A 21307-nucleotide genomic window follows, 5' to 3' on the forward strand; every position below is an offset into this window, starting at 1 on the left:
AGGGAGGGAGGGAGGGAGGGAGGGAGGAAGGAAGGAAGGAAGGAAGGAAGGAAGGAAGGAAGGAAGGAAGGAAGGCAGGAAGGCAGGCAGGCCATGCACTGTTTAGCTGAAAAACAGAGACGTGACCATCATTTGGTTTGATACACGAAGGCATCTGTGACTTCTGAAGTCACTGTGGGGCTACCCAGACCTGTCCTCCCATCACCTCGTGCATTTCTGAACATAACTTTACACCACTGAATAGCCATCGGAAAGGGCTTACTTCCAAACCTTCAAGGCACAGGACTCCACTATGAATCTGATCACAGGTTAGTAATAATTACAAATCTCCTTTCTGTTTGGGAGTTTTTTAGTATTTTTATTTATCATATGCATGTGCAGGCACCTGCAGGTCTCCTGGATCAAACTCCACTCACCAGGATTGTGTGACTAGTCCTTTTTACCTGCTGAACCATTTCCCTAGCTCTGTGTTTTGTTTTTTGAGACAGGTTTCATGTACCCCAAGCTGGTGGACAGCTTATGCGGTTATAGAACTCAGGGCTTCCTGCTGGACAAGTAGTTCAGCTACATTCCCAACCCTGTGATACATCTCTGGATTGAAAGTTTTCAAGCCTAGAACTTTTTAAATATGACAAGTTCTCTGTTCTCTTTTCTTTGTTCTTCCCTCTTCTTGAGCTGACTCAGTGACTCACTCTGGAAAGTGCAATGAAGCAGAAGTGACAGTATGGCTTGTACCAGTGGGCCATGGAAGGCATCTGGGATTGCCCTCATTTACAATGCTGAACCAGTGGCTCTGGGGCAAGTCAGATGCCAGGTTATGAAGAAATCCAAACAGCTACCTGCAGGTCAAGACACATGGGGCAAAACCACCTGACTGAGCCCAGGAAGAACATCTAGCTCCAGGGAAGCCCTTGGACAACTTCACCCCGACAAAAGACTTGTAACCTCAGAAGTCCAAATCAGCCATCTACCCAACTCCCAAATTCCTAATCCAGCAAGATAAAAATGATCAATGCTTCTTATGAATACCTACATTTCAAGGAATCTGGTACACAGCAACATAACAAAAACAAAAAGTGGACATCTTTAAACAATGACCGCTTGTGTGAGCTGAGCACCTATGGGGTCCACACAGTAAAAGAACAAGGATTTGAGCTGGGCAGACGCACACCTTTAGTCCCAGGAATCAGGAGGCAGAGACAGAGGTGGGCAGATACTCTGTAAGACTGAACCCAGCCTGATCTACACAGTGAGTTTCCAGGCCAGCTGGGACTACAAGGAGACCCAGTCTCAAAAAGATCCAAAGAAATAAGGATGTTAACACAGAGAAAAATATCAAGACATAACACAAGGAAAAGAAAGATGGTAACCATGGCAATAACAGACAAGTGTGTGTCTGGAAGTCCTGCAAGTCCATTTCTGGTGAGTTATGAAGGGGCTCTAAGCAAAATCGAGTCTCAGATCTGAAACTGTATCAGCACTACTCAGACAGAAGAGGTTTACTTCTTCTCCCAACACACACTGCTTAATCTCTTTTAAACAAACCATCTAAAAAAAGTTCTGAAAGATATCATAAATTATAGAAACATAAAATCTAAGCATTTGAGGCTGGAGCAATTGCTCAGCACCAGCTGCTCTTGGAGAGGACTGGGGTTCGGTTCCCAGCACCCATACAGTGGCTAACAACTGTCTGTAACTCCAGTTCCACGGCATCTGATGCCATCCTCTTCTGTGGGCACTGCATGGCACAAGTACAATTACATACATACAGACAATACACTCATACACACATAAAAACAATTAAAAAAAAAAAACATTTGTTTATATAAATCAACTCATGAAAAGTTGAAATAGAAGACAATAAAGACACAGAAAGGAACATGGTGGCTACCAGAGACTGGAGAGAAGGCACAGGGGGACTGTTTACTCACTACAGAGTTCAACAACTCTGCAAGGTAAGGCAGGCTCTGGAGACCAGTTGTTCAGAGTCAATGTGCTTAATTCCACATTGAACTTTTCATTGTGCACCAGTGGCTGAGAATTTACCCAGCATGAGCAAGGCCAGAAGTTTGGGATTCTGGGTTCATACCAGCATCACAGAAAAGAAAAATGAAAACAGCCGGGCGTGGTAGCACACGCCTTTAAGCCAAGCACTTGGGAGGCAGAGGAAGGTACCTCTCCCTGAGATCAAGGCCAGCCTGGTCTACATAAGAGTTCTAGGACAGCTAGAGCTACAGGGAGACCCTGACTCATAAAAACAAAACCTACCCTGCCAGAAAAGAGAAATGAAAGGAAAGCAAAATAAAACAGAAACAAAACACCCAAATTGGCAAAGACACCCCACTGTCCAAGAGTAGACACACCTCACACACTTACCTCCTTTTTAGGCTGACTTTCTTTCCTTCTTTTCCATCTTCTCTTTGGAGGAGACAAGTTCTCAGTAGACATTTCATCCTCTGAACTACTACAGAAGCGTGTTACTCGTCGACGGTATGACATTCGTAAAGGAGGCTGCAAGTTGATTCCTGTGTCAGCTGTCCAATCAGAGTACCGAGAGGAAGAGTCACTGGAAGAGGAGAATGCTTTTAAATGTATGGGACCAGGATTTAAATACTAGCAGCAAGTTCAGCATATATTCCTGAGAAAAGGGACAGAGCAAGGAAAAAGGGACGGAGGTCCCAGTGACAGCTGGCCTAAACGTCCTGCTGACACAACCAACAGAGACCAAAAGGTGGAAAAAGAAAAATCTTCAGTGCTGGGAACATGGAAGGAAGGCTGTAAGCCACAGGAATTTTTTAAGATGACCCTGCATAATCCCTGCGTGATCACTAGAAGAGATTGTGCATGCTAGGCAAGCACTCTAGCACCTGAACTCCATCTCCAGCCCTTTTCTCTTTGTACACTACAGATGAGAGCTATGAAGACTTGGCCTACAGCCAACAAATAACTCCCCTTCAGAAAACAAAGCAGTTACTGGAAAACATTATTCAAACCCTGAGAGGAGCCTCAACACCTCCAAAATGCTAGAGGAGGCTGGGTATGAAGTAATCACTTTAAGTAGCATCATAATCCATCAACGGAAACACCAAGAAACCCAAGGGAAACATACTCAACACGAAATAGAAATCTGTAACTCAAGTCTTCCCAAGTACATGACTCTCTCTGACATGCTGGAAATCCAAATAAAGAGTGACCTCAGGCCAGGCACAGTGGTATACACCTTTAATCCCATCACTCTGAAGGCAGAGGCAAGTGGATGGCTCTGAGTTTACAGCAAGGCTGGTCTACATAAACGAGTTCCGGGCCAGGCAGGGCTGCACAGTGAGACCCTATCTCAAAAAACCAAAAAAAATTTTTTTGAAATTAACCTTAGCGACACCCTGGAACATACAAGCAAGCCAGAGGGAAAGTAGAGACGAAGAGCAGTCCTCGGCCCACAATCAGCTGAGTAAACACAACCAGGGTAAGAGAGGTTCCACTGGGGCCACTGTCGGCCACGCCAACACTTCAGTCTCTAACCAAATCCTCAAGAGCACACTTCTCAAAGGGAGTGTTAAAACAGTTATAAACTTCTAAGAGTATCTGCTTTATACAAATAAAAAACACGAAAAGTTTAAATAAAAGACAATGAGGCCAAGTGTGGTGGCGAATGCCTTTAATCCCAGCACTCGGGAGGCAGAGGCAGGCAGATCTATGTGAGTCCAAGGCCAGCCTGGTCTACATAGTGGGTTCCAGGCCAGCTGGGGCTACAGGGAGACCCTGCCTCAAAAAGACCCAAAGATGACACAACTGAATTTTAAAAAGTAACATGGTGGTCACCAGAGGCAGAGGAGAGGGTATATATAGTGGCGCACTGTTTGAGTGTAACAGCACTGAAGATAAACAGGGCTGTGCAGACTGGTTGCTAAACAAACTCAATGTACTTAACAGTACTGAATGACACAGTGAAACTGGTTAACATTTCACCACAATTCAAAGAAAACTCTTAAGAACAATGAGTAAAACTATGTTCTAAGACACTACTGAGCTCCCAGTCAAAGGGAAGCAAAGGAAGACCAGAAAAGAGGACAGAAGGAGCACACCTGGATGGTTTAAGCTGACAGAGCACCATGAAAATAGACAACAAAGACTACACAGCCTGAGTAATGTGGAGATGGGTTAGGTTCTGGGCACAGTGATGCAGTTTGTGTAGAAAAAAGAGAAACCTGTATCCAGGTTTCTGGCCCAATCATCTACCAAGATGAAAACACTAGCTAACACTCTGGTCATCCTGAAATCTGAGTCCTAAACTAAAAATTTACACATGTAGTAATATAGTATAATGACTTCACCACACTTACTTTTAAAATGCAGTTTAAGACAACATTAATACTTTTAGTACGTGTTACTAAACACTACTGGTCAAATGCTATAGTTAAAACACTGAGGGTATTTTTAGAGTCTAGTGTTAATCTAGTATTACTTTTCTTTCAATTACAAACCTTTGCCTCTTAAATGCAAACAGGGTTTCCATCCAAAACTATGCCTAAAGTGCTTACAAGAACAAAGCAAAAACAGGTACCTTGAACTTTCGCTGTAACTTTCACTTTTTCTATCACTTTTCCATTCATCATCCTCTGAAGAACAAGAGCCTTCACTCTGATCACAGGATGTCTCCTAAGTTGCAAAGGAGAAAAGAAAAGTCTTGATCCCATAGGTAACATGTCAGAAAAACTGATCAGTCATCCTAATACAACCATAACACCTAAGAAATAAATAGAATAATTAGTGAAAATCCAATTAAATAAACTCAAAGACAGCAGTTACTAAATCCTTAGGGTGGGGTTGAGAGGTCTCATGAAGCTCAGATAGCAGAGAATAGCCTGGGGCTCCTGCTCCTCCTGCCTCCACCTCTCAAATACTGAGATCTCAGGTACTGAACACCATATGCCTGGCTTCTCATACTTCTTTTCATCAAGGTTATCTGACAAAGTATTTGTGAGAGAACACTACCACTTCCTGGAAAGAAAGTGATGCAACAGACAGTTTCAACAACAGTTTCTCTGGAAGAAATTAACATAAAATGAAGATGACTTCAGTGTTTGGGACTTTAGCTGATGTAAGGGGTATGCAGTGGTATCTCACTGTTGTTCCGCTTTTGACTCCAATAACTCGATGATCAGCACCTTTCCACACAACTAGTTACCAACTGTGTGTCTTCATTGATGAAGTGACTGTTTGATTTTCTTCCCCATTTGGAAAATGGGAAGTTTCCTTATTGTTCAGTTTTAAGAGTACTTACACATATTTACTACAAGTCTTTTGTCAACAGATTTGCAAGTATTTTTCCCTATTTGTGGCTTGTCTTTTAATCTGTTTAACAGTATCTAACAATTTGAGTACTGCATGTAAAAATACATTCCCAGACCTAAGGACACCTAGCTTCTATGAGTTAGCTCTGCCAACTTTCACAGCTGTGTTTCATATTTACACGAACTTTAAGATCCATTGTGTGTTATTTCCCCTCCCCTCACAGACAGGACCTCACTGTGTGGCCTAGGCTAGCATCAAAGTCACAATCCTCTTTCTTCAAGTCTTGAGTGCTGGGTACAGATATGTACCAGTAGTCCAACCTTGAGTTAATTCATATGAAAAAAAGTGTTGGTTACAGATACACTTTGTGGCGTGGATACCCAGCTACTCCATCACCATTCACTGAAAAACTGAGTTGCATTTGCTGAAGATCAGTTAATTGTTCATCTCTCTCTAGACTAAAACTTCCCCAAACGACCTGTCTGCACTTCTACCAGTACCACTGTGTGGAAAACTACATACTTGTGGCAAGGAGTGATGGTGTACACCTTAAACCCAGCGCTCTGTGAAGTCTACATAGCTTCTACATAGCAAGTTCCAGGACCAAAAAAAGGGGATGGGGGATGGGGTGGAGAGATGGCTCAGTGGTTAATAGCACTGGCTAATCTTGCAGAGGACCTGGGTTCAATTCCCAGCACCCACATGGTGGCCAACAATCACCCACAGCTCCACTTCCAGGGGATCAACACCCTCTTCTGACCTCCAAGGTCACTGCATGACACGGGCACACTTACATGCAGGCAATACAGGCATACACATAAAATTTTTAAAAACCACACACAACACACCTATACCAAGCCATAATGTGAGGCAGTATAAGTCCTTTAACTTTGTTTTTCGGTAATTTTATATTAGCTATCCTGAATTTTTTTCCTCTCCGTCTAAACTTTAAAAATCAGTTTGCGAATAGCCCTCAAGTTCAAAGCCAGCCCAGCCTAGCAATCCTGTTCTCAGATAGACTGATAAATACCAGTTTCTGAAAAGAAAATATCAAGCACAAATTATATGTATTAAAGGTCAAGCAAAAAAATTAGACAGACTTCTCTTTTTTGGTCTTTTTTTTTCTTAATTTTATTATTCTTATTTTATGTGTATGAGTGTATTGCCTGCATGTATGTGAGTGCACCCGTGTCATGCAATGCCGCGGAGGTCAGAAGAGGGCTTCGATTCCCCTAGAACTGGAGTTAAGGACGGTTCGTAGCCACCATGCGGGTGCTGGGAATCAAACCCGGGTTCTCTGCAAGAGCAGTCAGTGCTCTTAACCACTGAACCATCTCTGAAGCACTTTTTTGGTCTTGTTTGAGACAGGGTCTCCCTGTAGCCCCAGCTGGCCTGGAACTATGTAGACCAGGCTGGCCTTGGACTGGCAGAGATCCACCTGCTTCCTCCTCCAAGTGCTTGGATTAAAGGCGTGCGCCACCACACCAGCTTAGACAGACTTCTTAAATGCAGCATTGAAAGCACAAGTGATGAAACAAAAACTATCTCAGCAAATTTAAAACCCTTATGTTCCAAGGACACTATTAAAAATATAAAGACAATCCACAGAATGCAAAAAACAAAAATATTTTCAAGTAATATAGCTGATAAAGAACACATTTAAAACCTATAAAGAACCCAGGCAGTAGCAAAGACAAGACGACAAATTGAAAGTGGGCTACAGATCAGACTTTGTATCATCAAAGAAATGGAAACGTAAAAGCAGGGCTGGAGAGATGGCTCAGCAGTTAAGAACACTGGTTGTTCTTGCAGAAGACCTGGGTTCAAATCCCAACACCCACACGGCAGCTAACAACTGTCCATAACTCCAGTCCCAGGGGATCCAACAGCCTCTTCTGACCTCCGCGGGCATTGCACGACATGGGTGCACTTACCTACATGCAGGTAATACAGGCATACACATAAAAAATAAAATTAAAAAAAAAAAAAAGCAAACGAACATGTTTATCATTTGTAAGAGTCGTGTAGGACTGTCATCCAACAGACACCATCTTCCTGAGCTCAGCTGCACTTCTTGCCTAAGCTAGCCTGATTAACTATGCATGCTCAACACCCCCCATGACTTTGCATGGAAGAAGGGGCAGGGACCCTCACCAGAGTCCAGCCATACCTCCCAACCTGAATGTTCAGCCATACTTCCTAACCGGTCTAGTGACTTCAATCCCATGTGGGCTGGGGAGGGGCTAGAGTACACAGACCAGGGAAAACTACAGGAGGGTCTCTCACCATTTTGTGCAGTTATGAGGAAGCCACACATCCATGCTTAGGTGAAGACTTTCCCAGTCAGGGGGTTAGCACCCATGCTCCTATAAGGAAACACCCGGTGCTCTGTACTTAAGCCCAATCACTGGCTTCCCAGAGAGCAGTTTGGTGAAATGGTACCTTGGTTTATCACTGGTACCTTGGTTTATCACTGGGGCCAAAGGGGGGAAGGGGAAAACATTTACACCCCAGCCCCCAATGAATTTTAGCAATAGTAATGATTAGAGAAATGCAAATGGGAACCACAACATGCTGCTCACTGCCCACAAGGAGCTTAACTGAAGAGCAGACATTAGGTTGGAGAGGTGGCTCAGCAGTTAAGAGCCCAAGTACATGCTCTTGCAGAGGAACAGAGTTCAGGGCCCAGCACCCATGCCAGGCAGCTTACATTGCCTTTAACACCAGCTCCAGAGGATTCCTAAGCCTCAGACCTACTCAGGCTCCAGTAGTCAGGTACACATACCCACACACACACATAACTAAAAAATAATTTTAAAAAACTAAATAAAATAACAACAAAAACCAGACAAAATACACAGAGCTAGAACACAGGCTTCACAGGATGAAACAAAGTGGGATGAGTGCCTTGGAAACAGTTTGGCAGGTCCTCAAACATCTGCCCGATGACCAGCAAATGAAGTGCAGATGAATGTTGATGAGCAGCATTACAAGTAACAACCAAAAAATAAGGAGACTGACTCCCCACCAGGTGATGAATGGATAAATGAGACACTGGAGAGATCAGCACACTTGTCTATCACTGGGCAAAGAATAAAATATTTATACACGGAAACAGTATGCTACAAGTAAAAAAAAAAATTACTGTATGATTGATTCCAGAACGTGCGTACGTACAGAAGGGGTTGGGAAAATGGATACAGGGTTTTTCATTAGTGATGAAAATGGTTAGAAATTACTGTTGATAATGACAACCCCATCAAATAATTAAAATTACTGTGTTATACACTATATTTCAATAAAACCTATTGCTAGGAGTGGACAGATGGCTCAGTGATTAAGAGCACTGGCTGTTCTTGCAGAGGACCAGGGCTGGATTCCCAGCACCCACATGGTGGCTGACAACTGTTAAGGTTCAGATAGCCCTGCCCGCTCACCAACAGGATCCCAAGGACTTCTCATGCTCCTGAGAAAAGGGAACCTAGCTGATAAGAACCTTGGTCTTTGAAGTCAAGAGAAGCAGATTTTCTCCACTGTTTGGCCAACACAGCAGGCTTCCCCTTTGATCTCTAAAGAGGACAGGTTTTAACAGTCCTGCTCTCCCACTCCCCCCTCCCCCTGACCCAACTTTAAAAAAAATACATCTTCCCGCCTTCTGCAGGAAGCAGAAGCCTCCCTTTTAAAAAAAACCCCAGCTCAAGACCCGGGCAGACATTTTCCCTGCCTGTAAGGGAATCTGCTCCATGTGTTTCTTTACTAATAAACCCTATTTTGATAGAGTTTTAGCTGTGCCTCTGCGCCTCATCATCCATTCGCTCCTTCTCCACCAACTTTTTACCTATCAACAACCATCTGTAACTCAAGTTCCAGGGGATCCAACACCCTCTTCTGACTTGTGAGGGTACTGCACAACATGGGTACACTTACATACATGCAGACAATATACTCATACAAATAAAAGATTAATTTTTTTTTTAAAGGTATTGATGGGGCTAGAGAGATGGCTCCACGGTTAAGAGCACTGGCTACTCTTGCAGAGGACCCCAGTTTGATTCCCAGAGACCACATGGCAACTAACAACTGTAACTCCAGTTCCAAGGGATGATACCCTCTTCTGACCTCCAAGGGCATTGCCAACACAGGTGCACTTACACACAGGTGATACACTCATACACATAAAATAAAAATAAAAAATATAAATTAATTTTTAAAAATTAAAAAATAAATAAAAAACTTAAAAAGCTGTTGCTAAAATGTTCAGCCAAGCCAGACAAGGGTACACATCCTTAACACCAGCAGAGACAGGTTAATCTCTGTGAGTTCAAGGCCAGTCTAGTCTACACAGAGTTCCAAGTCAGTCAAGACTATATAGTGAGTCTCTATCTCAAAAAAATTTTTTTTTAAATATTCCAGACAAGCATACTGGCAATCCCAGTCTCAGAAAGCTAAAGCCCAAGGCTAACAAGGCCAATCTGGGATACACAGCAAGTTCCTATCTCACAACTTAAAATAAAAATAACAAACTCAAAGTCAGAGCAGAGGTATGTGCCTGTAGTGTCAGACACTTGGGAAACAAAAATTGCTGGTGCTCAGAACTCCAGGTCAGCCTTTGTAGGCACAGTAAAACCATGCTCTCAACATCCCTACTGAGTCAAAAACAAAACTGTGAAATTTCACCTTTATTTCCGTGTTGTTATGTAAATTTGAAGTAGATTCAAAAATAAAGACTTAAGACTGGACTACTGAGATAGCTCGGGACATGGCACTTGCCACCAAGCCTAAACACCCTGATGTCCAACCCTAGCACCCACATGGTATAGAAAGAGTAACTCCTGCAGCCTGTCTGCTAAAAGAAAAAAAGAGAAGGAAAAAAAAAAAAAAAAAAAAAAAAGGGCTGTAAGCAGGGCTGAGGAAAGATTTTGTACCTGCAAAGGATTAGCGCTACTTGAAACCTAGTAGCACAGGCTGAGAATTCCAACTACTTGTGAAACAGGAAGACTTTAAGTCCAAAAGCACACCTGCACAACTTAGGGAGATCCTGCCTCTAAATAAAAAAATAATTTCAAAGGGGCTGAGACTACCTCAGATGGCTTGTCTATCAAGCATAGGGTTCTGCGCACACACACACAGGTTCATATAGAGTGATCCTACCAAGTTCTGCTACTCACGTGTCTTACAGAACCTGACGATTCATCTCCAGAAGATAATTCACACCGGCCAGTATTTCTTCTCCTGTAATTTGGATATTTACGTCTACACGTCCGTTGTCTAGACTGTGACACCAAAACCACCGAATTTGACTAAAACAAAGAAACATTAGCATTATCCACAAAATGGGCACTGTATTGGGTTCACAAAAAAAGATTTAAGGAGGAAAAATGACTTCAAAGTAATTTTTCCAAATGCTGTGAACTCAAAGTTGGCACTTTTACTCTCCGGTTCCTTAGGATGACTTTGTCAGACAACAGAACTACGTTCTTCACACTGTCTTCCAGAAATAGGATACATCATCAGGCTATAGGTGGAATTCAGTTGGTAGAGTGCTGGCTCAGTATGTACAAACCCTGACACTGACCTTATGATCTTACATACCAGATAAGACCTTAAGTAACTGTACTTTAGTAGAGTTACTGCTATGCTGATAAATCAAAAAGGATACTGAATTTTATTACCTGCTTATTCCTAAGAAAATAAAATTTAAGGCAGGCATGGTGGCACATGCCTTTAGTCCCAGCACTTGGGAGGTAGAGGCAGGCGGATCTCTGTGAGTTAAAGGTCAGCCTGGTCCACATAAGGAGTTCCAGGTCAACTGGGGCTACAGGGAGACGCTGTCTCAAAAAGACCAAAAGAAAAGAAAATTTAAGTACCTTTTGTGAGAGCTGAAAAGTCTTTTTCCTTCCGATTATATAAAGATTTCTCTCCTCTTCACCCCTCTCTATTCGAAAGTCTTCCAACTTCCTACAAAATTAAATACCCAGTTATGGTAGTTCTTGAACTGATATAAAAAGTAAACATTGGGCCAGGCGTGAAGGCGTAGGCCTTTAATCCCAGCACCCGGGAGGCAGAGGCGGTGGATCTCTGAGTTCAAGGCCAGCCTGGTCTACATAGTGAGTTCCAGGACAGCTGGAGCTATAGGGAAACCCTGTCTCAAAAAGACCAAAAAGAAAAGTAAACATTAAATCATTATTTTAAGAATCCTAAGTTTATAAAACTTTTAAATTATCACATAAAATTCTTCAAGTTAAAACTAACAACTGGGCATGGTACTTATAATCCCAACATTTCAGGGGATGGACGGGAGTGCTGGTGAAGCTCAAATCCAGTCACTGAACCCTCCCCCACAAAGAAACTCTAAATGAAAATGTCCCCCATTGGCTCCAATTATTTGGACATTTCTGTCCCCAGTTGGTGGCACTGTTCTTAGGACATGTTAGGGGGTGTGGCCATGCTAGAGGAAGCACGGAACTGACGGCTGGCCTGAAGAGCCAGTCTGCGGGATCTCCACTCATGCTCTGCTTCTTGAGCACTGCAGTTTCTGCTCGGGCCACCTCTGCCACCATGCCTCCCCACCATGTTGGACTCTGATTCCTCTGTAACTGTAAGCTCAAATAAACTTCTTTTTATGAATTCCCTCGCTCACAGTGGTTTATCACAGCAACGGAAAGTAAAAGTAACACTCAAAGGAAGGAACAGATGTCTATACAGAGGAAACCGGGTGGGAGTGAGATCTGCTGCTGTGACGATGCTGAAGAGTGAATCTGTCTCTACAGTGCAATGGACTCTCACTCATCACTAAAATGATTTTGTGTGTGTGTGTGTGTGTGTGTGTGTGTGTGTGTGTGTTTTACTGAGCTTCTGTATTCTCATACAACAGTTCTCAATCAAACCCAGACCCCCTCCCCCAACTAAAATGATTCTATATAGAGCTAATAGAAGAAAAGATGTGTACATAATTGCATCAACACATTTTTGTAAACAATGTAAACAGGTATCCTATAACTAACCTAAATATGCCTAGTGGCACCTCTGGTACAACCACTCTTCTTTTCCAAGCCTGCAGGTCACGTTCTGTAGCAATCTGACTCCGTGGAGCATTTTGATGCATTTGACGAACACCTTCAACCTGCCCGCTGCGACGCAGACCAATGTTGGGAGGAGACTGAATGTCTAAACTCAGTCTTCTAAAACCTAGGAAAAATCATCAAGCAGTGATTCCAAAATAATTCAAATTATTATCCATTTAACATACAATAAAAATACACTACTCTTACTAGGATACATATAAAAATCAATAAAGACACTGAAAAAACTTACAAGAAAAATCTTAAAATGACTAAAATAAAAATGTGGAATACTAAACAAATAATTGATAAACCTCAACTTCAATTTTTACTAGACTCAAAAACTGTAATGTACAAATATTTTCTATTATTTTTAGACACCTTATTTTTGGGGCACATCTGCATTGAAGATAGAATATTCAAAATGAGATGTTTCTGTAACAAGAACAATGCTGTGATCTCAGCTTCTAGACAGGCAACTGACAAACTGGCTCTTAGTTCCCAGCACTCTGGTCAGGCAGCAAAAACCCATTTTCAGCTCCAAGGAATCTGACGCCCTCTTCTGGGCCCAAAGGGCACCCACACACACGGCAGACATTCACAGACACAGGAATAAAAATAAAAGCAGGGGCTGGAAAGGTGACTCAATGTTTAAGAGAGGTGGCTGCCCTTGCAGAAAACCCAGGTTCAGTTTCCAGCACCCTCATGGTGGCTAATAACCACCCTTAACTCTAGTTCCAAGGAATATGACACCTTTGTCTGGCCTCCACAAACCCTGCATGCACCTAATATACATGCAGGTAAAACACTCATACATAGAAAAGAAAAATAATTTTTTTTTTTTTTTTTTTTGGTTTTGAGACAGTCTCCTTGGAGCCCCAGCTTTCCTAGATCTCACTATGTAGACCAGGCTGGCCTCGAACTCACAGAAATCCGCCTGCCTCTGCCTCCCAAGTGCTGGGATTAAAGTTAGCGTGTGCCACCACGCCCAGCTAAAAAATAAAATTTTAATTCACATAACAAATGCTATGGTCTGGCAGTGCTGGTACTGAAGCTCAGCAAGTGGGTGCTAACAAGGCAAAAAGCAGCAAAGTTCTGAGCCTAAGGGACCCAGAAGGCAGGGCAACCTTCCACAGCCAGAGGCTACAGAGGCTAAAGAATGGCCCTGAAGAAGTCATCTTAGGCAAAGTGCTGAGTCTCTAAAAGCGAGGTAAGGGTGTTGGGAGATGGCTAATCGTAAAGTGTCTGCTATACAAGCACAAGAACTAGTGTCCCACCCCAGGACCCTCATAAAAAGCTCAGACATTGTAACCTTGTACTCCCAGAGGAACAGACAGCTTACTGAACAAGCCCTAGGTTCCCTAGCGTTACCTTGTCTCAAAAAAACAAAGCGAACTGTCCCTAAGAACAGCACCCAAGTTTGACCTCTAGCCTCTGCCTGCACACACACACCATCTGCACAAAACACCCAAAAAAACAATACAAAACAGAAACCATGTGCTACGAGGGTTCCTGTTTGAGAAGTAGAGGCATTTTCAACAGACAGGAAGCTATCACATCAAATGCTACTCCAACTACATTAGTTCTTGCCAAAGTAAAAACTTCACAAGAGTGGACACAACTCCTGCATTCTACATGACACATTCTACGTTCTATGTTCCAGTCATGTGTGATAGTTAGCTTGGTACACTCTAGACTCACCTAGGAATAGTGTCTCAGTGGGGGACAGTCTGGATCAGGTTGGCCTGTGGGTATCTGTGGGAGGCTGTTTTGATGACCTTACTTGATGCAATAAGGCCCATTCCAAGAGTGAAGAAAGTGAGCTGAGTAGAAGGCAGGCAGACACTGATTCTCTGCTCTGGGAGGAGATGTCACATGACTAGCTCATCTAATTTCCTGAATCCTTGACACCCCTAATGGGCTAGGATAAACCCTTTCTCCCTGGGGATGCTTTCTGTCACAGTGTCTGGTCATGGCAACAGAAATGTGCCTTAGTCTGTACTATAAACACACTACACTTTAACATACATCTGTGTTAAAGTATGCTGGGCTAGGAATGTATCTCAGTGACAGAGGCCTTGCCAAGCATGTATGAAACATGGAGTTCAGTTTGCCAGCACTACAGAAACACAAAAATTAAAACTTAACACATATTGAAAAAGACATTGGAGTTGAGAGGATGAATACTTTTAACATTTTTTTTTTTTTATATGTATGCGTGTATTGCCTGCACGTAGGTAAACTGCACCCATGTCATGCAATGCCCACGGAGGTCAGAAGAGACTGTCGGATCCCATGGGACTAGAGTTACAGACAGTTGTTAGCTGCCATGTGGGTACTGGGATTCGAACCCAGGTCTTCTGTAAGAACAACCAGTGCTTGTAACCACTGAGCCATCTCTCCAGCCCCAAGAGAAGATGAATTCTTAATCTATACACTTAAACTCATAGTGTCAGCTGAGTATGGCAGCGCGCACTTCTAATCTTAGCACCCAGGAGGCAGTGGCAGGCTGATCTGTGAGTTCAAGGCCACCCTAATCTAAATAGAGCTCAAGGTAGGTCAGGGCTGCACAGCGAGACCCTGTCTCAAAAAAAATTTAAGTCATGGTGTAATTCTCAATGATTTGAAAACAAGCATGTCATTTATTGCAACGTTACTTACGACTGAAAACTGAAAGGAATAATCTAAATGCCCACAGTTTATAAAGGTTATTAGTTTTCCTACACATGGAAGTTATAGAAAAGGAAGAAGAGGGTCTGAAGACCCTAGCATGCACATGGTGACTAACAACTGTAATTCCAATTCCAGGGGCTCCAACACCTTCTTCTGTCCTCTGCAGACACTGCATGACATGGGTGCACTTACATACATTCAGGCAATATGTTCATACACATAAAATTTCTTTTCAAATTTTTTAAAGATAGGAAGAGCCAGTCTTCAACTCACCCTCAACTGCCCACTTACATCAGTCTCTATTCAGTTTTTTTCAAACATTGTGAACACAAAGCAAGGAAAAGGACTATCGTTTCCCTTTAAAAACAGTCATTTGCATCCATTTAATACAACTGTAAATACTCCATCTTAAAAATAAGAAGGTCTCCTTAGCCTTACAGAGTACTTGAAATCTCCTGTCCACTTGTTACTGCATATTTGTGAAGAACAACAGAGCAATCTTCAGAACATACATTGCTTAAAGGTTTTCACACTGCACAAATTTATCAATGACCTCGTTTCTCTCTTAACTCCAACACAGTCAGGTTAAGGGCACAATTTCATGTGCACTTACCCCGCCTCCGAGGTGTCTCTTCCCCGTTTGAAAGCCCACTTGGAGTGGCGTCCTGACCTGCTCCCATGCTCTGGTCTTGCTGCAGCTGCAGCTGTCGAATCATCCCATCTAGAATGTTGGACTCTGGACTTCCTTCTCCACTGTCATTGGTCTGTAGGCTTATAATCTGCTCAATTACCTCTCCGTCACCTACAGGTTCATTCATCAATATGACATCATGATATACAGAAGCAGAAAAATTTAAACATTTCATTAAAATACATCAGTGAGGCTGCGTATGAAGCTCAATGCTCCACTATCTGCTAGTATGCACAAGACCCTGGGTTCTATCACCTTAAGAAAATAGAAAACTACAATTCCTGTTTGTAAGAGGTAACTTATTAGAAGTGCCCTGACACATTAAACATTCCTAAATAATTAAATGAACAAGAGGAAAATAACAAAAAGGCTCCAACCAGACCAGCGGCATTCCAGGAAACGTTTCTATAACCCACTGCCTGGGCAGTTTCTCACGTAGAGAAAGGCAGTGACATTACTTTCTTCTACATTACGCCCGGCCAACATATTCATTTTTACTATGGGAAAACCACTGAAAAACTTACAAGAACTACATGCTATGACCCAGATTAACCAAAAAAAAAAAAAAAAAGAAAAAATTACTTTTGGGTGGGCTGGAGATATGTATGGCTCAGTGGTTAATAGCACTGAATGCTCCTGCATAGGACCCGGGGTTCCATTCCTAGCACCCACATGGCAGCTAACAACCGTTCGTAACTCCAATTCCAGTTACAACCTCTTCTGACATTTGATGGGTGTTGCACACACATGGGTCTACTTACATACATGTACACAAAACACTCATATACATAGAATAGAAAATAAAATGTAAAATTTCAAAGAACCCAGCATGCTGACACAGGAGACAGAGGACAGCCTGGGATACACAGAGCAAATGTTAAGTTTGAGCAAACCATGTTTTGAATATAAAATAAAGTCCTATAAAAGGCAAAAGTCAAGTGGTAGAAAATAGAACAGTTATTATAAGGAGCTAGGAAAAGGGACAGGATTGACTCTAAAAAGGCCCCAAGGACTTCTAACATCTGGTGTCCCAAGTGGTGAAATGTCCTACACATCTTGATTATGGTGGTGGTTGTTGGTACATGGTCAAAACTCATTTTCACTGACTCAGAATTTGTACATTTATTTTGATACAACTAATTTTTAAAAACCATAACATTCTGAATAATAAACACTGACTTTTAACCTTAAATATAAATAGTGATTTAGTTCTAAGAAATCAAATTCTTGTCCAAACAAAACAGCATTATCTTCTTTTCTCTAGTATCTGCAGAGATAAATGCTCTGCTATTAACATGCAATCTTGCACTTGGTTAGGAGAACCTAAGTATAGAACAAGTCCAGGATAACAGTCGATAATTGCTTTGAAATTATGGTGTCCTGAGAAAGGACTGCTTGAAAAGGGTTCTCAGATTCAAATCTGAGTAACAAGATAGCAACACAATGGATTATAATCCACTATGTAACAATATAAGAGCATATAAAAGCACCCAAAACCAGAACACAGGCCTAACAGTGTACATGCAACAATGAGGTTAGAAAGCAAACGCCCTGCCTCATTCATGTTAACAATTTAAAAGGCAAAAACCAACACTGAATCCCAGAAGCTGAGCATTGTGACAAGGAACAGGATAATCACACATGTCCCAGGAAGTATACAAAGAGAAAAACAGTAGCCCTACACTGTAGAACCTTGGCAAGTACAGCCTAACCAAGTGTTAACAGCATTATCTACGACCCAAAAGCACCTGGCACATAAGATTCCAGGAGGACCACACAAGTGTCTTCACCTTGTGCTATGTCAATAAAAACTAAAAAAAAAAAAAAAAAACACCTCATCACCTGGCCCAGCAAGATGGCTCATCATGTAGAAGCATTTGACTTGTAAGCCTGGCCTATTGACTGAGTTTGACTCCTGGATCCCATGGTGGAAGAACAGACTCCCTAAGGTTCTCTTCTGTGGGAAGCATGTTCCCTCATTCACACACAAATCACACACATAATTAAAATACAAACTTTTTTTTTTGGTCTTTTTGAGACAGGATCTCCCTGCAGCCCTGGCATTCACTATGTAGACCAGGGTGGCCTTAAACTTATAGAAATCCGCCTGCCTCTGCCTCCCAAGTGCTGCAATTAAAGGTGTGTGCCACTACGCCTGGCTATTATTTTTATTTTATGTGTACTGCCTGCATGTATGTGAGTGCACCCGTGTTGTGCAATGCAGCGGAGGTTGGAAGAGGGCTTTGGGTTCCCCTAGAACTGGAGTTAAGGACAGTTTGTAGCTGCCATGTGGGTGCTGGGAATCGAACCTGGGTCCTCTCCAAAAGCAGTCAGTGCTCTTAACCGCTGAGCCATCTCTCCTCCAGCCCCAAAATACAAACTTTTTTAAATGCATAAGCTGCCCATAAATCAAGGTGTCCCAGGTGTGGCAGCTCAGACCTTTAATTCTAGCACTCACATGCAGAGGCAGGTGAATTTCTGTGAGATTGAGGCCAGCCTAGTCTACATATCGGGTGCCACACCAGCTGGGGCAGAATTCCAACAGTGCAATCCTGTCTCAAAAAGGCCAAAATATATTTAAATTATATATATAAAATATATATTAAATGTATAATAGACATAAATTATGTTATAGTATTTATGTTTATAGCAGGTACCAAGAACTTAAATAGTAAATAAAAAAAAAATACAAAATATTAATGACTGACGGTGAACTAAAGTATGGCAATTATATTACACTTGAATTTTTTCAGATTTTTTATAACCATTTTTAAAGCATTTACTTTTGTGTGTGCCACAGCATGGGTAAGGAGAGCTGTAGGAGTTACTCTCTCTTTCTACCACGTGGGTCCTGGGGATCAAACTCAGGTCGTCACGCTTAGCAATAAACCCCCTAACCCCATGAGCCATCTCGCGAGCCTTTAAGCACTGGTAAGATGAGTCAGCAGTTAAGAGCACTGACTGCTCTTGCAGAGGACCCAGGTTCAATTCCCAGCACCCACATGGTAGTTAACAACCATCTGTAATTCCAGTTCCAGGAGAATTGGACTACCTCTTCTGACCTCCATGGGCATTGCACAACATGGGTACACTTACATACATGCAGGCAATACACTCATACACATAAAATATAAATTGAAAAAAGAAAAAAAAAACCTTCTGTAAAAGAAAATCACCAGGTACAGTGGTACATACAAGACCAGCATTCCTGCTAAGGTAGGAGGGCAGCTCCAAGTTCGAACTCCAGGCAAGCCAGAGATATAAATCCCGTCTCAAAAAAGAAACAGAGCGCCAGGCACACGCCTTTAATCCCAGTACTCAGGAGGCAGAGGCAGGCGGAGCTCTTTGAGTTCAAGACAAGCCTGGTCTACACAGTGAGTTCCAGGCCCACTAGGGCTACAGAGAGACCTTGCTTCAAAAAGACAAAAAGAAAAAAAAAGAGAGAGAGAGACAACGAGGGGATGAAAACTGCACTTACTTGTGGCAACATAGCCCAGCTGTGGGACCAAATGCTCATCTGCAGAATTTTCTCGACCTGGCACTAATCTCTGATACTTAGTTGGATGAGGATTTCCATCGACATCTACCAAGAACGGTGGTGGCATAAGATGAGGTGCCTGTTGGGTCTGTTCATCTAAGACATAGTTATTGGAGTCTCTAATCAGTGGTCGATAGTCAGTATGAAAAAACATCTGATCTGGAATCTATAAAAAGATCACAGGATGGTATTTGGACATTTATGTACATCAAAGACAACAAGTATTAAAGACACTTCAAATCAGAAGCACAAGGGAATCAAATCACTACAGCTAAACTATTTCCAAACCACCTTTCACAACTATGTATCTTCTATGCTACAAGAAAGCATTAAAAATGACCTTTTCGTATGGTTTGCTGCATCCAAAACCAAATATCAGAAGGTGCCCATGAGAATCTGTACAGGCAAAATGCTGTCCATCCTGTGAAAACTTACAGTCAAACACAGCTCCATGTCCTTGTCCTTCGATCTAGGAAAGTCAGAGGGAAAAATATTAGGCACATTACTCAAGTACTTTTTTTAATATATGTGGACATGTGTATGCTACATGTGTGCAGGTGTCACAAAGGTCAGAACCCCCAGAGCTGGAGTACAGGCAGTTGTGAGCCACCAGATGTGGCTGTTGAGGACCAAGTTTGATTTTTATGGAAGAGCATCTCTCCAGGCCCTGAAGCAGGTATTTTTGCTATACAAACTTCTTTAATGTGGATAACCTTCTATAATATATTACTCTTTCTGGAAGTGTTTTCCCCTAGACATGGGGTTTGCATCCGGGAAGGACGTTGTACATGCCAGGCAAGCATTCCATTACTCAAATTGACCCCAAGCCCCCTAAAAAGAAAATAAACAATCTGGGCTTGGGTGGTGTATACCTCAATCTCATCATTCACAAGGCAAAGGCAAGCAGATCTCTGTGAGTTCAAGGCCAGCCTGATCTACAAAGTGATCTCCAGACCAACCAGGGCTACATACTTAGACTTGCTCTCAAAAAAGCAAAACAACAAAAACAGCAACAAAAAATTAAACACATTTTACATTAGGCAAAATCAATATCAAAATATTCATTTTAGAGCTGGGCACATGCCTTTAATCCCAGCACTCAGGAGGCAGAGGCAGGCAGATCTCTGTTGAGTTCAAGGCCAGCCTGGTCTATACAATGAGTTCCAGGCCAGCTGGGACTAAAGGGAGACCCTCTCTCAAAAGGGGCCAAAAAAACCCATCATTTTAGATAATATTATTCTAAGGAAAGAAAAGTCTTCAAAGGCCTCCTAATTAGTCACACTCCTAAAAAACTAATCCAAAGAAAACACTTTCTTAACTTCTCACAAGCCAATGGGTCACCTCTTTTACGAACTTGTTTCAGTATATAATAAAGGATTGATAACCTACAGGTAAATAATTAAAGATTAAGAAAGTTTGGTATTTGCAAACTAAAACCAAACTTCTGGAATTTAAGGGGAGTCCTACTTCAACTCACCACTGAGATGACTGAAAGGGCACACATGGAAACGCCTATACCCACCTCCCTCCAAACCCCCACAGACTTCAGGAAGGACGCTCTATGTGCGTCAAGTAAAATAGCTTATATGGGACCTTTTAAACTGTTCTCGTCAGCTATAAACTAAGTAATTCAGCAGTATAGCACTATGTACGTTAGTTCTCTAAACCTAATTTTCCAATAATTAAAATTTAAGTATATTCAGTATCAGGAAAAAAATGACTCATACAACCCACTAATTGTCCAAACAAATGCACATCCACGCTCAATTCATGCTGTGCAACAACTGGTACCAGTCACCAAAGAATAAAGAAGTCACTGCAATATTTAGGGTACTGATGACTCAGACCATCTATATATAAACCTGCATATCTCACAACATCCTATGCCTATCAATATGACAAAACATAGAAAACACAGTTCAACCTCATGATCCTTCCAGGAGCCACCCTGGCACAGCAGAGTCTGTCTCTTGTTAGGACTCATGCGTACCTGCCTGAGGGCCTCCAATCATAATAAAATGGAGGAAGTGGGGAGGAGGCAGCAAGGACCTG

The 21307-nt window shown here is 42.2% G+C and overlaps 1 protein-coding gene across 5 annotated transcripts in view; it reads right to left on the reverse strand.

Annotated features, from left to right (window-relative positions):
* Window positions 1–21307, reverse strand: part of Brwd1 (bromodomain and WD repeat domain containing 1) — a 100794-nt gene that overhangs the window by 49264 nt on the left and 30223 nt on the right. For all 5 annotated transcript variants that reach the window (XM_029560532.1, XM_008826912.3, XM_029560530.1 and 2 more), the window contains 8 exons: window positions 19596–19724; window positions 19196–19421; window positions 15640–15828; window positions 12297–12480; window positions 11160–11250; window positions 10461–10592; window positions 4562–4656; window positions 2377–2566 (listed from right to left, as the gene is read on the reverse strand). In XM_029560532.1, coding sequence (XP_029416392.1) covers window positions 2377–2566; window positions 4562–4656; window positions 10461–10592; window positions 11160–11250; window positions 12297–12480; window positions 15640–15828; window positions 19196–19421; window positions 19596–19724 — 1236 coding nt within the window. The remainder of the gene's footprint in view (window positions 1–2376; window positions 2567–4561; window positions 4657–10460; window positions 10593–11159; window positions 11251–12296; window positions 12481–15639; window positions 15829–19195; window positions 19422–19595; window positions 19725–21307) is intronic.

Source organism: Nannospalax galili, unplaced genomic scaffold (genome assembly GCF_000622305.1).
Source record: "Nannospalax galili isolate Female #2095 unplaced genomic scaffold, S.galili_v1.0 scaffold192, whole genome shotgun sequence".
Taxonomy (NCBI): Eukaryota; Metazoa; Chordata; class Mammalia; order Rodentia; family Spalacidae; genus Nannospalax; species Nannospalax galili.